We start from the raw sequence: 14,476 nt of genomic DNA, 5'->3' as shown, positions 1-14,476 counted from the left end.
ACAGACAGATAGACAGACGGACAGACAGCATCCACTAGAAACTCCAAAGGGTGATTTCTTTTTTTCAATGTCATGCTTACAATTGGACCTGAAACTAATGTTCAGTGTGTAACTTGAGACATACTACCTCTTGAGCTAGAAATAAAAACCCTTCTCAAATCTAGCCATGAAACCAGTTTGGGTCGTGCTGCTCTTAACTTCCTCATCCCTGAGATGTTTTCTCCTTCCATGTTTCTTCATCCCATCTAACATCCAGCGTTCTTCTGAGTGATTAGAGTAACTTGTAGAGGAAGCTGTTAGTTTTACTAATGATAATGAAGAAAACTGGCCATTACTTTAAGACTTAGCAACAAGTACTAGCAGCCTGTGTAGTGAGGATGTTGTCAGTGCTATCTCTGAGTTCCCATCTCTGTCATGTCCTTGACTACGAATGCCGGTCACTGTTTGACAGTTTCGAGGGAGCACAAGTAGAAGAGCGTTTATATAGGAAAATTAATTTAGTGGTTATTTTTGACACAATTTTAAAAATCACGTTGTAATTCTTAACTTAAAACAGTGGAACAGAAGTTCTGTAAATAAAGTTCAGAGGAATTTGATTGACTTATACCTGCATATTTCACATTGTTCTCTGATATATAGTGATTATAAAAGCCATTAAAAAAAAACCTCCAAATATGGATCCCCTTCTTTTATCCTGAAGTAATTTTAGAGAAATTAAAACTGTAATGTGTATCCTTAGGGTAATTTACATGAAAAGTATATTTTCATATTTACATACTTAAAATTTTCATTACATGTTAATTATACGAAGTATATTTTTCCATTTGACACTTCCATATATTCATGTAGTGAGCTTTGATTGTCTTCTTGTATTCGCTTCCTCTTGTTATCCTCCCTTCTTTAGGAAGATTCACATTCTAAAATTTGTCAACCTTAGGTTTACTGCTTGACATGCATTGTGGTTTTTTTTCTAAGAAATTAAGACAAAAGTCAAAATGATTGTGCCTAGATTCCCTAATTATTTTCAACTTAAAGGTTAAACTTTAACTGAATATTCAGGGGATAAAATAGTATGCGCATTAGATAGCTTAATCTTCCGTCTTAAAGGAGGCTGCTTTATTGACAAGTAAATGAGTGTCAGGAAGACAAAGCCGGCACAGTGGTGGAGCACTTGCCGCTTTGCAAAGGACCTTGGTTTAGTTCCCAGAAATCACACAGGTGACTCCCAGCCAGCTCTAGTTCCAGTGCCAGAGCACACACAGACAGTGAGACACTCTTACATACACACAAAATAAAGGTAAATCTGAGAGACACACAAACATATACACACATTCACAGAGAGAGAGAGAGAGAGAGAGAGAGAGAGAGAGAGAGAGAGAGAGAGAGAGGAGACTCGAAGATAGAGATAGGGTTCTTAATTCTTAATTACCTCTTTTATTCCATGAACGCAGAGGAACAGGAAGTGCCCTAGGCTGAAAATATTCCTTTGCCTATGATAGGAGGTAAAATTGGGAGTAGAATCGTAGAATCTCAAAACTTTAAGACTCTAAAGGACCATGTACAAGATATGTGAGACTCTCCTCCTGAGTTTTAGCTACGACGTTGAGATGCCTCCTTCTCTTATAAACCACTATGTAGGCTTCTTCCTACTTGAGTTTGTTAAGGTTTGTGTGTATACAGTTGCCTTTTCTTGTTCTGAAGTGTAATTAAGATTCTCTGAAATGAGAAGCTTAGATTATCTGATCAAGTTCTGGTTCTTTATAAATCACGGAGCAATTAAGAAAGCTAAGAAGCTACGCGATATAAACAATAAAACAGTCTTATTGTAGCAGAGCCGTTAACTACTGAATGTGTTAACTTGTGTTTTGTATTGTCAGATTGATAAACTCCATGGCTGATCTGTCGGTCCTGCATCTATACTTGTGAAGCAAACATTTAGCCTCTCTGAGTTCACTTTTGTGGACAACCTACACAGTAAAATGGGGGACTTATTCTTCCAGCGAAGCAAATGCATGTCAATCCTGGCTTGTGTTGGATGCTGAGGCTGTGTCTGGGTCAGAAGGAGTGCTTTGATCTGTCTTTTAATAAAGATATTTGCATGCCTAGCGAGCATGGCACATAAAACCCTTTTCAACTTTTTGGTGTTCTCTGAATCCCGTATTCTATTGATCACCCATTAACAATAGTTTGTGCCCCTTTCCTATTGACATGTAAGCCACGCAAACAAAGGGGAGAAATACATTTGATTAGATAATCAAGAAGATAATTCCAATTTAGAAAAATTAAAATTAGTATCTTAAGCTAGGGAGAAAATTTTTCATGATGAAATTCTTCTGCCTTTTTTATATAAAAAGATCCAAGCCATGTTTTCCGCCTCCCATGAACAGAAGTGTCTATATCTCTCAGCAAAGGAGGCACTCTAGTGCTGTCCTTAGGATGAATCCCGCAGCTTAGCATGGACAGTTTGTGACTGCTAGGGAAACAAAGCTGCCTACCTCTAAATGAGCGGCCCCGCTGGCCTTTGATACCCTGAGGTGAAGGGTTGACAGCAGAAAAACGCTTTCAGTTGAAAGCCAACATTTATAAAGCTGAATTGATCAAACCTAGCATAAATCTCAATGAGATGTTAAAAAAAAAGAAAAGAAGAAAATACATTGTTTATCTGTTTGGATATTAAGATCTCTTAAAATAGTTTTCTACAGTAATTCTCTGGTTTAGTAATTAAATTTTAATTTTAAGGGTGTAATAACTTGTTAAAATGAATTAGGAAGGAATTCATACATTTATTAAGCACTGCAGATCCCGAGGTGAATTATCTTGAGCCAGAGAGCCAAAGGGATTCATCTTGCAGGTTGCTCCGGTGCGCTGAGCAGCGGCTTCTCGCAATGCTGGCTATGCAGGGGCTCTGAGCTGGAGGAGATTGTTAAGCCCCTTAAAGCTGTAATATGAAAAATGAAGTCTCATTTCCCCTGCTAGTACTTACGATGTTTGATTTTCAGGACACTCATGCCTAGTTGCTTAGGTCAAGCTTCGCTTTTTAAGTTATATTAAGAAAGGTGCCTGATCAGTGCTCTCCTTACAGCTTGAACATCCTGGAAAATCTTCACAATTTCTATCTCATTTCTTCCAGGTAGTATTTTCCATTAAGATAATGCTGTGAACAGTTAGAAATATATACGCTCTCTTATTTAAATAATTTGTGTCCCAGAGTACCTTTTTGATAGTTCCCAATGACTGGACGCGGAGGGCACATTGATAAAACTGAGGTGATTTTAGAAAGAAACTTGTCATTTCTCATGTGAAAGCTATTCTTTATAGTAGCTTGGTGGGTTTTTTTTGTTTTTTATTTTTTTGTTTTTTTTTGGGGGGGGGCTGGTTAGGTTACTCCTGCTAGGAGTAATATTTAATCCATAAGTCTGTTTAAATTATGCAGTCTGTTTCCCACATAGCAAACATGAAGTTATTTCACTTAACCCTTTATGTTCATTTTGATTTGACAGCTCAATGTTTACATAACATCTGGATTGAATTAAGACTTTCAATTGTACACTATTTATTTCTGAATGTATTATAGTGCAGAGTTTATACTGCTTTTGCCTCAAGGAATGCCACTTTCCCCGCGGACAGCAAGAGAGTCTATTCAAAGGCATACAGCGTGAGCTCGGAGCCAGGAAATACACCACAAAAGGGTCCTTGGGCAGCTAATGCTTCAAATGCATGCTTCTGTTTTTTTCCCCCCGTCTAGCAGAGCAGTGCACGCACAGACACGGCACGTATCTCCTCTTAATTTAGCACGCAGTCCACCTCATTTGCTAGTCTGGTTTTTAAACCTGCAGCAGGTTAATCATGGCAAACTTGAAAGGCTAGAAAAGCTGCTATAGCAAACATACTGATAGCAATGAGAAATGACAGCTGACGACTTGTCTACCGGGGGAGAAAACAAAATCTATAAAACACGCAGCCTTAAAATGCATTAGCCTGCTGGGAGCCACTCCCGTGATTTGTCAGTGACATACGGCCCCTGTGTAATAGAGTGGCAGGCAGTAACCGATGTGCGAAATGATGACCTTACAATGTTATGGAAAAGGATCAACTGCGGCTACCTTAGGAGCAGCAACCCTCTCCACGCTCCGTTCTGTGGAGTTCCTGGTCATCTGAGATTTTATTCCGTGTAAACCTTAAAATGAGAAAATGACAATATAAGTGGATGTTTTAAAGCCATCAGTTTGTTGATAAAGCTCCTATAAATGAGCCATTCGCATAATTTGGTGCCTAACAAAGACTACTTGGAACACTTATTGGCAATAATTTATGACGTTCTCAAAGATTGCGAAGAAGGACAGGTTTAAGATTAAACGTAGCTGGAGTTCTCTGGCCTCACGCTCAGTGTCTGTTTTATCTTTATGGCTGTGTCCTTGTTCTTAGTGACGCAGAAGAAAGGGCCGGGACGTGTTCCTTGGACTCCTTGTAAAGATGGGATGGTATGTGTGTCTGTTTACCTATTTCAGTAATGATCACAGCAATCGTGAAGATCTCTTACAGCTTCTTTAGCAGCGTGATTCTTTCAAACTTCGGTGTTTGTGAAGTCCGCCCGTGTTTGCTTTTGTTTTAAGGTAATTGTAAGGAAGCACATTGATGCCACGCTTACCTTCTTCTTCACACAGAGAGAAAATTCCTAACAGAGTCTTAGCCAGGGAAGACGGGCACAATTTAGCTAGCGTGAGGCCCCACTTTATTGGTACTTCTGTCAAGATCTATTATTTGATTCTTGGCTATCTACTGTCGTATAATACAGAGTTGTTGAAATGCCCTGACCTTTTCTATATTCCCTGTGACAAAACATGCAAAGAATATTTCTGTGAATAAGGTTTTGGTTGCTTGGTAATGAGAGACATAGGAGCTTAGGGAAGGTAAAATATTTAAATTGTTTTCCAACACTATTTTCCTTTTGGCTCTTATTTATTCAGACATGAGTTGTTTTTTTTTAATAAATTATATTGCTTATGGCAGTGTATTTTCAAAAGTTTAATCTTTATAACCATAGCCGTCTCTTCCAGTTGACAATGCTGATTTTGATTCTCCATGGGTTAACCTTTTGCTTTCGTTGTTTTGCCCACTAATGTTGCTAGATTTGCAGGGATTTAGCTCCATGCTGGTTTCCAGTTTCATTTGTTTCCAGTGACATGCTTGCAGTGGTGATGGATCTGCAGCTGTACAAGATTACAGAACCATACAAGACACAGAGAGGCCAGACCCTGTGACCCCGGCTTGATTAGCACTACAGTGCTGTACACATGTTTATTGTGGAGCTGATCAAATCTCTGTGCTGTGGCTTTTAGGGTGTTTATGTTTCATTTTCCATATTTGTTATTAAGAAAGAGTATGCATCAAGTTTGTTGTTTGTGGATGCGACCTCGGCACCTGTGCGTGCAGCAAGCATTAACTCTTAAAAGAAGCAGTCTCTAGGGGTAATGTGCCTACCTGTGAACATTATTGACATCGCCCATGTTTAGAAGAACAACAGCCCAAAGCTTCAAATTCTATGGCATTTTGCTTTTGAAAAGAAGCATAGGTGTAAATGCTGCCCAAATAGCCTCTTGTGAAGAGCTCCTTGTTTTGCAAATCACAAAGGAACAGGAAAAGGGCTCTTCTCTAAAAATGTTGTGTGGGCGCCCATAATTTAAACCTATCATAAAGAAAGGAAGTATTATTTTCTCAAACAAAACAGTGGCTTAGTCATTTCCATCTCTAGGTGATGAATATATCATGCATCTGTATCGTGTTTTTCTCCCATCGAGTGGCACACTATACTTAAGTGAAGAAGGCTTTACTGTGAGTTTCCAAGGTAACTGACCAGCAAGGGTACAGCTCAGTAGATTACACAACGGCAATTGAGTATACATGAATAAAGAAAAATGTGCATGTCATCTCAAAGCCTGAGAGGGCCATGGTGAATTGTGGCTTAACACTGTGCATTGAAGAAAAAGTTTTTGTTTGTGTGTTTTGTTTTGTGAGGGCAGAATTTGAGGTGTTCTATAGTAGTCATGGTGGGGTGATATGGAATGATAGGTGCCCTTTAATGGGTTCATGTTGGGCTCTGTGAGAGCTATATAGAAAATAGAATTATTTCAGTCTTATTTAACATGAGAAACATTTCCTTTTGCTTCACAGACTGACATATGTCACTTTGTGTAGCAAACACTAAAGAAGGCTATTACTTTATGATGGAAGTGGAGGATAGTAATCTTCAAAAATAGTATACCTTAAATTAAGTGTCATATATGTTTAGCTCCCTAGCCTGAGACTTGTGTCTGTCTCTGCATTGCTTTCCATTAGAATGTATTCATTCATTCCAGAGGCATTTATAAACCTATTTAAATATGCTCAACACTCCTTAAGGTATTAAAAAAATGACAAGGAAAATAAAACTCAGTATTGCACAGCACGGTGTTTTCATCTCTAGGAAGATTAATAAATCAGATAAGTTCAGAAGAGATTCATTTAGATCATTCTAAATATTCCTGTACTTTGGATATAAGGTTGCAGTAGGAATTTTAACAACTGTCATATAGAGAAAAATAATTTCTCAGAAGCAGTTTGAAACTCTTCTCAATTTGATTCTTTTCCCAGTTCTGTTTTCTTCTGCCACGAACCCCAGGATTATGTTTGTTTGGCTTACTCACTTCCTCTAAAGGCTCCCCATGACAGCCCACTCCTGCATCCTGCATGTTTTCATTGATGAATGCCTGAATATCCTGTTTCCTAACTACTATTAGGAAAAATATTAAATCTCCTAATTTTTTACCAGATCTTTCCAAAGTCAGACCACCCTTCCTAGTATTGCCAGAGCATCTTATATCTCTGGGATAATACCTGGTTAAGAAGATGTTGGTCTCCCGAGTTGGATGGTGGCCTTGTGGGAAGCAGGGTTTGGGTCTCTGAGGTTTTCACATTCTTGACACCATTGATATTTAGGATACATTGTGTTATTCAACTGGGGCAAAGAAAGTCAGATTCTCTTACTTTCCATCCTTATAATGTTTCTCTGATTCAGTGATTATTATTTGGAATGTGATCATCATTTCCCCAGGTGAGTAACTTGTCTGTGAGCAAAAGCTGACCGTCGGAACACCAGTGCCCAACACAGCAGTGTCTTTTAACCTGGCTCAACTATCTTGCAGCTTCATTTATTTATTTATTTATTTATTTATTTATTTATTTATTTATTTATTTGGATGCATAGCCTTTCTTGCTGTGGTTACTTTGAGACATGATCTTGCTCTGTAATCCAGGCTACCCTGAACTTATTCTATAACCAAGACTGTCTTAAAGCAATCCTAATACAAATCTCTTGGGTGATAGAATTATAGGCATGAGCCACCACTTCTGACTGCTCCATAAGCTTTGAAGTTGTGTTTTTAGTACCCAAATTATGGCTACATGAAACTACAAGCCAAATGTTTTAGTTCTGTCTTCTTTTTTAGGGGTAGCTCTCCACAAAACAGAGGGACAAGGTTTCTCAGAGGGGGCTCCATTTTGTGGTAGCTTTTTTGTTTTGTTTAGTTTCCTTTTGAATACTAAAAACTTTACTGTCAATGATCTGGCGGTCTAAGGACTTTTTGCGAGTTTTGAGCTTGGTGTGAGAAGTCTTGGGGTTTCTCAGGTTAATTGTGACATTTACAAATCCATCAGTGACTAAGGGGAAGAACGGGATGAGTAGGGTGTCTCTGTCTAGAGGTTGCAGCTACTGCCAGTCATGAAACTAGAATCCCAAAAGATATTGCAGAGGTGACAAGGGGTGCTGACAGTGATGTGTTGGTGGAGATGATGATAGCAGAGAAAAAACAAGAGGTGGAAACTAGTCAGACTAATTTAGCCATTTTTGTACACTGAAATCTTAGGTCCTAAGCCCCGGTGAATCATGAAATTGGTCCCATTTCGCCTAAAGAAGGACTTACTCAGAACTGTGCAATTGTTGCTGCTTAGTTAGGAGAGAGCGTAATGGAGTAAATTGTGCTATTTTAATTATTAGATGCTAAAATCAGGAAACATGAAATAAAGTAATTGTTTCTAGACAAGGTTTCAGTAATGCATGGAGAAACTCGTCAGCACATCCTCATAAGTATAGACAGAGAGTCTGGTGAGAGTTATATGGGCTGACTTGCCTCTTCTTGGAAAACCATAGTGCTTATCATTTTAAAAGTGCTAATAATGTATTCGCTTTTTTAAAAGGGAAAGAGAAAAAGCTCTAGTAACTATGAAGTATGTCAGTTCTTGTTATATATATTTTGTTGGTAATATTTTGGACAAAAATAAATCATCAAAATGATATTTGTGTTTTTATGCTTAATGGCAATTAAAAATACTAAATATAACATGTGTCATTTTATTTGTGCAGTATTAATGGTTTCTAAACACAAGTCGGAAAATTTTTCTTAGCTTTGTCCTAAAATTGTTTCCCTTTCAATCACATATGTACTAACACGTTCCCTCATGTGTTGATTTGGTCTTCTCGGCAGTTTCTGCGTAGAGAGACCGTTTCTATAGCCACGGCTCGGTCATCGAGGGCAAGTCTCATTAGCACCTTCTCTCTTCTCTCTTCGCTTGCAGTGTACACTCTTTTCTCAAAGGTGCACGCTGATCGGAACGTATACCCGTCTGCAGGGGTCCTCTTTGTTCATGTTTTGGAGAGAGAGTATTTCAAGGGTGAATTTCCTCCTTATCCAAAGCCCGGTAGGTTCTTGGCAGGAGGGAAGTAGGGGGAAATATTTCCTTTTGTTCACTGTGCAGAACCTGAGCGATATGAGATCAAACACGATTAACACTTTTTAAAATGATTTGGATATGTGAAAAATTGGTTGTTGTAGGATCTTTCTCATTTTCAGATTAGAAATTTAATTATAAAAGGAAATATTTTTTTTAATTTTCGAGAATACGTATTTTTTAAGTTTCAATCTTGAGTGTTACATCCCTGCCTGGCAAGTGCCCTACATTTAGTCAAACAAAAATAATTACAGCTGTACCCAGTTAGGAGTTTCTGTACTCGGACTTAGTTTCTTACTTATTTAATTCACTGTTGGTTTAAATGTTAATTATCACAAGTACTGTCACACTAATGAAGATACAGAAAGAATAGCAAGAGAAAACATTAAATCAGTAACAAAAAATGACTTTTGAAAATTAACTTTTCAAAATACACGTTTAATATTAGAATTCATACAATTATTCTTTGTGGGCTATATGATGACCACATTAATAAAATGAAGGTAGATCTGTTTTTAATAATAAAAAGGGTCTTTTCCTCTATTAATTTTAAAGTGTTTTCTTATGAGATATTCATTTTTAGAAAACTAGATGGCCAGGCCTTTCAGACAGCAATTGTTACATATAGGAAAAGTGTGTAGTCATGACACATTATGATTATCAGACCACTCCTCGATGTTGCTCGGATAATGTTTGAAGATCAGGGAAGGTTTGTCAAGAACAAATGAATGCATCTCGGGAGATATTTGTGAAACTTGTTTTCTAACTGGCAAAACTGCCCAAAAGTATCATCCTCAAAATAAAACCAAGAAATTTGTTAGAATCTACTATGCTTATTTATTTGATCTCAAGACCAATTGAATAATCAAAAGGATATTTTTTATTATGTGTGTAATTAAAGTCAAATTTCCAGATAAATTTTTTATTTGTATATTTAGGTTGCTACAAATGTCAAACACTTTTTTTTTCTGATGGAATGTTTTGACTGAAAGCACCAAAGAAACATGTATGAAAATAACTGTTTCATGTCTTAATTCTGTGTTCCTTATCTAGGTGAGGTTAGTAATGATCCCATAACATTTAACACAAATTTAATGGGTTACCCAGACAGACCTGGATGGCTTCGATACATCCAAAGGACACCATACAGTGATGGGGTTCTGTATGGGTCCCCAACAGCTGAAAATGTGGGAAAACCAACAATCATTGAGGTAATTTATTTTGAATGGGAAATACTATGTTTTTTGTCATTTATTTTAAATGTGGAAATTAAAGTTACATGGAAGTGATTTTTAAGAGTTTTTAAAACATAGAAATGTACTCGCTAATATTTTGACACATAATATTCTTCTCTATAAAGTTTGCTGTTTCAACATTTATATTAAAAATGATAAAATAAACTAGTAAAAATTATTAAAGAAATACATTTATGTAAAATCTATTTAATGAGATAAATGCAAACCTAAAACATTTAATTGTTCTATGTTTCAGTTATTTGTGTGTGTGAGTGTGCGCGCGCGCGCGTGTGTGTGTGTGTGTGTGTGTGTGTGTGTGTGTGTGTGTGAGGTGTACGTGTGCCTTGATGCATTTGTAGAGGTCAGAGAAGAACCGTCAGAAGTTTCTCCTTCTATCATGTATGTTCTGAGGATCACACTCAGGTCTTTGGGCTTGGTAGTAAGTATATTTACCCAATGAGTCAAATTGCCAAGTCAAGTCTATATTTTTTATTCAAAAAGAAAGTCAATCACTAGACATCTTAATTAGCAAACATCGTGAAAGGTGACTAAGGCTGGAAGGATGAGTGACAGGTGCATTCAACCCTGCGATATGGTCTAGGGGCTGAAGAGTGGGGGAGAAACACGCCTACCCAGTACCAGCATAGAAGCTGCTGGGGCAGTTCACACAGCCAAGGAAGCCTTCTAGGTTTTGAAAATAGGGTTTGAGCTCTGGTTTAACGGTAGAGAAGATGACAAGTATATGCAAGTTCATTTCCAGCACTGAAAAAAAACAAACAAAAAAAAAAACAAGCAATAAAAGTACACCCACCCCATCCCGAATGGAAAAAACTGAGGGAGGTGTAAAAGTAGATGAACTCAGAAAGCTGTATTTGTGGTTAGAAGTTAAGGTACATTCTAGGGGACAGGTGATAGGCACAAGTTACTAGTGTTGCTAAGCAAACCCCCAAAGGCTGTGCAAGCTGTGATAGTAGGGTTAACCTGTATTCTGAACGCCTTTGGGGTGTTGTAATTCCCCAGTTTTTTCTAATATCAGCATACATATAAGACATGAGAAGTTAAAACCCCCAGCAACAATGGTAATGGTAATTTGAATGAATAGTTCCTTTAAAAGTTCTAGTTTTAGGGGCTGGAGAGATGGTTCAGTGGTTAAGAGCATTGCCTGCTCTTCCAAAGGTCCTGAGTTCAATTCCCAGCAACCACATGGTGGCTCACAACCATCTGTAATAAGGTCTGGTGCCTTCTTCTGGCCTTCGGCATACAAACAGATAGACTATTGTATACATAATAAATAATAAATGAATATTAAAAAATAAAAAAAAATTAAAAAAAGTTCTAGTCTTAAAAGATAAAAGTTTCACCGTTGATGTGGGTGCTGGGAACCAAACTCGCATCCTCTGTAAGAATAAGAAATGATTTTAACCGAGGAGCTGTCTCTCCAGTTCCTCTGTTGAGCACTTTTTAAACTAAGGATCAAATTGATCTTCCTTAACCTGATAATTTTTCCCAAAAGAATAGCAAACATCGTTCTCAGTGGGAGAAACATTAGAGAAATCGCACTTAAATTTGGGAACAAAACAAGAATGACATCCTCTATATTTTATTATAGGATATATTGGAAGTCATAGCTAGTGAAGAGAAGAACATGAAATCAAATCCCCAATGATTTGAAAGAAATTGAGCGCTCAGTAGTATAAAGTCTATTGACTATTAAAATATTATGAAAGGTTACCAATCCGCTGTGAGGTAAACATAAGTGTGTTTTATTTCTGCACTGAATAAAAAGTATTGAGAAAATAGATGTTTCAAAGAAGCACATATTTTCAATACAGACAGAAATTATAAGGTACCAGGAGTAAATAAAACACAATGAATACAAAATTTGCATAAATAGGTGATAATTTCAGTGATAGGAAGATAGTGTGATAATGGCATAATTTCCCTTGATCTATAGATTTAGTGCACACCAATATAGTTTTCAGCAGATTTTTAAAAGTAGAACTTGACTGTTTCTTACACATATGGGGAGGGCTATGTGGTAGAAACAACCAAGCCTTAGTAAAGAAGAATGAAGGGGAAGGTTTCTTTTCTCTCATAGGCATCCAGATTTCCAGAAACTCATGGTGGTGATCACAGAGTTTCAGTGACACAGGGATGGACAAATGGGCTGACAGGTTGAGTAGCAAGGACAGAAACAGACCACACAAGGAACAGTGACAGATGTTTGAAGAGTTGGTGCCACAGGTCTTTGGAAAGAGGGATGTCTGTTTCTTAACTAGTGCTCAGAAAATTTGTTAGCTACTTGAATACCAATCATAGAGTTAGATCCTTCATACTAAATGCCAAGCAAAAATATAGGTAGATTAGGCATTAAATGTGAGAAACAAAAAAAAATAAACTATTATATTAAAATACAAAAGACTCTTGCTGACTTGGGGACAAAAATAGATTTCTTAAATATAAACTGCATATTTTTGAGAGAAAAAGACATAGTTTTCACTCTTATATTTGTGAACTATTCATCAAAAGAGATTCTTTAAGAGATAAAAGAGCATGTGAAATCGAAAAGAGACCCTCAATTCAATAAAAAAAAAAAAGATTTCACTGAACAGAACACACAAATAGTCATGAGACCAAGTAAGATGTCTATTCTTAACCAGTAATGAGGAACATACTTATTCAGACAATAATGAGAATTTTACCATCAGTGAGATCCATTGGAGAGAAATGTAGAGATTGACTAACCACTATGGGATCAGTCCTAAGTTAGGATCCATGAGTAAGCATCAGTGTGTTGTGTCACAAAGCAGTCCCACTTCTAGATAACTGCCCAAACAAGCAACTCACCTGAAGACATGTATGGACATACTCCTTGAACATTGTTCATGAAGTGGAGCCCTGGAAACCCACAGAACAACAGACTCTAAAGGCTATGAGCAAGAGCTAGGTCCTTGCATTGTGTTGTGTATATGTGGTCGATACTAAGAGCAAAACTGAACTGAGGCTTGTCCAACAACATGGATAAGGTTTAAGCAGACTGTCGGATGGGACCTCCAGGAGAACATGTGGGTGGTATATAAAGTACTAGTCTTACAGTGTTCAAAAACAAGCCAAGCTAAGCAATATATTTGAAGTCTACACATTTTTGTAATGAGCAAATGAGCTCTTAAGTAAATAGGTAAATGAAATCTTAATCTCATTAAGTAAATGGGATTTTAAACATCCAGTTCCACTATTGCTGGAAAGCAGCCTGGGCCAACACAGGTGAGCCGTAATGTTGTCGAGGGGAGTTCTAGAACAGTCAAGACATTCTTATAAATCACCACAGACATTAAATAATATGCTTAATAAGTGCCGATGAAAACTCAACACAATGTTTTATAGAAGACAAATATATCTATATAGTATAAAAAGTATATAGGATTTTATATAGTATTCTATTAATTTAGTTAAATTTTATGTCTTAAAACATTGTTTAATTATATCAATCTATGAATTAATCCATTCAGCAGCTATGAATTTGAAATATTTAGATTGTAAACATCTAAAATTTGTTAGGCATTATTTTTAGAAAGAGAGGATGAAGACTAAAGCCTCCTCCATCTTGTTTTGAAGCACTTCATATCTCTGAAGTAAGGAAAATCTGATTGAGGTCATTATAGTTCTTAAATATCTGAGCAGGAGTGAGGAAGAGCATGTTGTTCTGTGGTAGCTGCTAAGACTAAACATTAGATATACATTCAGGTAATTAATTTTTTCTCTTAATATGAAATGTTCTTCACTGCCTCTAGTAATCAGAGATTTTTTTAAAAAAGAAACTTGCAATCATGAAATTTGAGACAAATTGGGAAGGCTACTGTTATTAATTTAAAATACTCATCTCTTCTGAGCCAAAAGCTCACAGTAATAGCACACTGGAGAAGATCAGTCATTCTTTTTTCCACTGATAATATGATTATGATTACTGGGGGGGGGGAGTATGGCAAATTAATTTATTAGTATATATTATTTGTGTAAGCTAATGAGTAAAGGCTAATTTTTAAATCACAAAAATTCCCAAGTACAACTTATTTTTAATGTTTTCATTTGTCTTGGAAAAATAACTCTTATTTAGTTTTGGTAGCCAGCATACCTGGTGGTCTATTGGTTAGAACTTTGCACTCTCTCTCCTCCTTATTTTGGTAACTAGTCTCAGGTCACTGTTTGACTTGAGGAAGAAAGTGGCGATGCCGATGTTATTTTGACAAGTTGGAGAGAGAGAAGCTCCACTAACTCTGTGGGTTAGTGTGCTGTTCAGAACAAATATTGCCAAAGGTTTGAAATTATTTATCCCCCAATTCTGAATCTTGCTGTTTTAGCTTTCAGTATTCCCAAGGAGTGTAACCTACTTCTGGCCAAGCTCCTGCTGATATGTAGAGATCTGCAGGGCTTGTTGCACAGCTCCTATTGATGATATGTAGAGATCTGCAGGGCTTGTT

The 14,476-nt window shown here is 37.0% G+C and overlaps 1 protein-coding gene across 5 annotated transcripts in view; it reads left to right on the top strand.

Annotated features, from left to right (window-relative positions):
* The window catches only part of Sgce (sarcoglycan epsilon), a 70,851-nt gene that overhangs the window by 17,802 nt on the left and 38,573 nt on the right, over nucleotides 1-14,476 (top strand). For all 5 annotated transcript variants that reach the window (XM_041675525.1, XM_041675523.1, XM_041675522.1 and 2 more), the window contains 2 exons: nucleotides 8,611-8,733; nucleotides 9,817-9,974. In XM_041675525.1, coding sequence (XP_041531459.1) covers nucleotides 8,611-8,733; nucleotides 9,817-9,974 — 281 coding nt within the window. The remainder of the gene's footprint in view (nucleotides 1-8,610; nucleotides 8,734-9,816; nucleotides 9,975-14,476) is intronic.

Source organism: Microtus oregoni, unplaced genomic scaffold (genome assembly GCF_018167655.1).
Source record: "Microtus oregoni isolate MIOR12 unplaced genomic scaffold, Mior012 000026F_ref0000081, whole genome shotgun sequence".
In the NCBI taxonomy this organism is placed as follows: Eukaryota; Metazoa; Chordata; class Mammalia; order Rodentia; family Cricetidae; genus Microtus; species Microtus oregoni.
The sequence above is the reverse complement of the archived record's forward strand: the minus strand, read 5'-3'. Positions and strand labels throughout refer to the sequence as shown.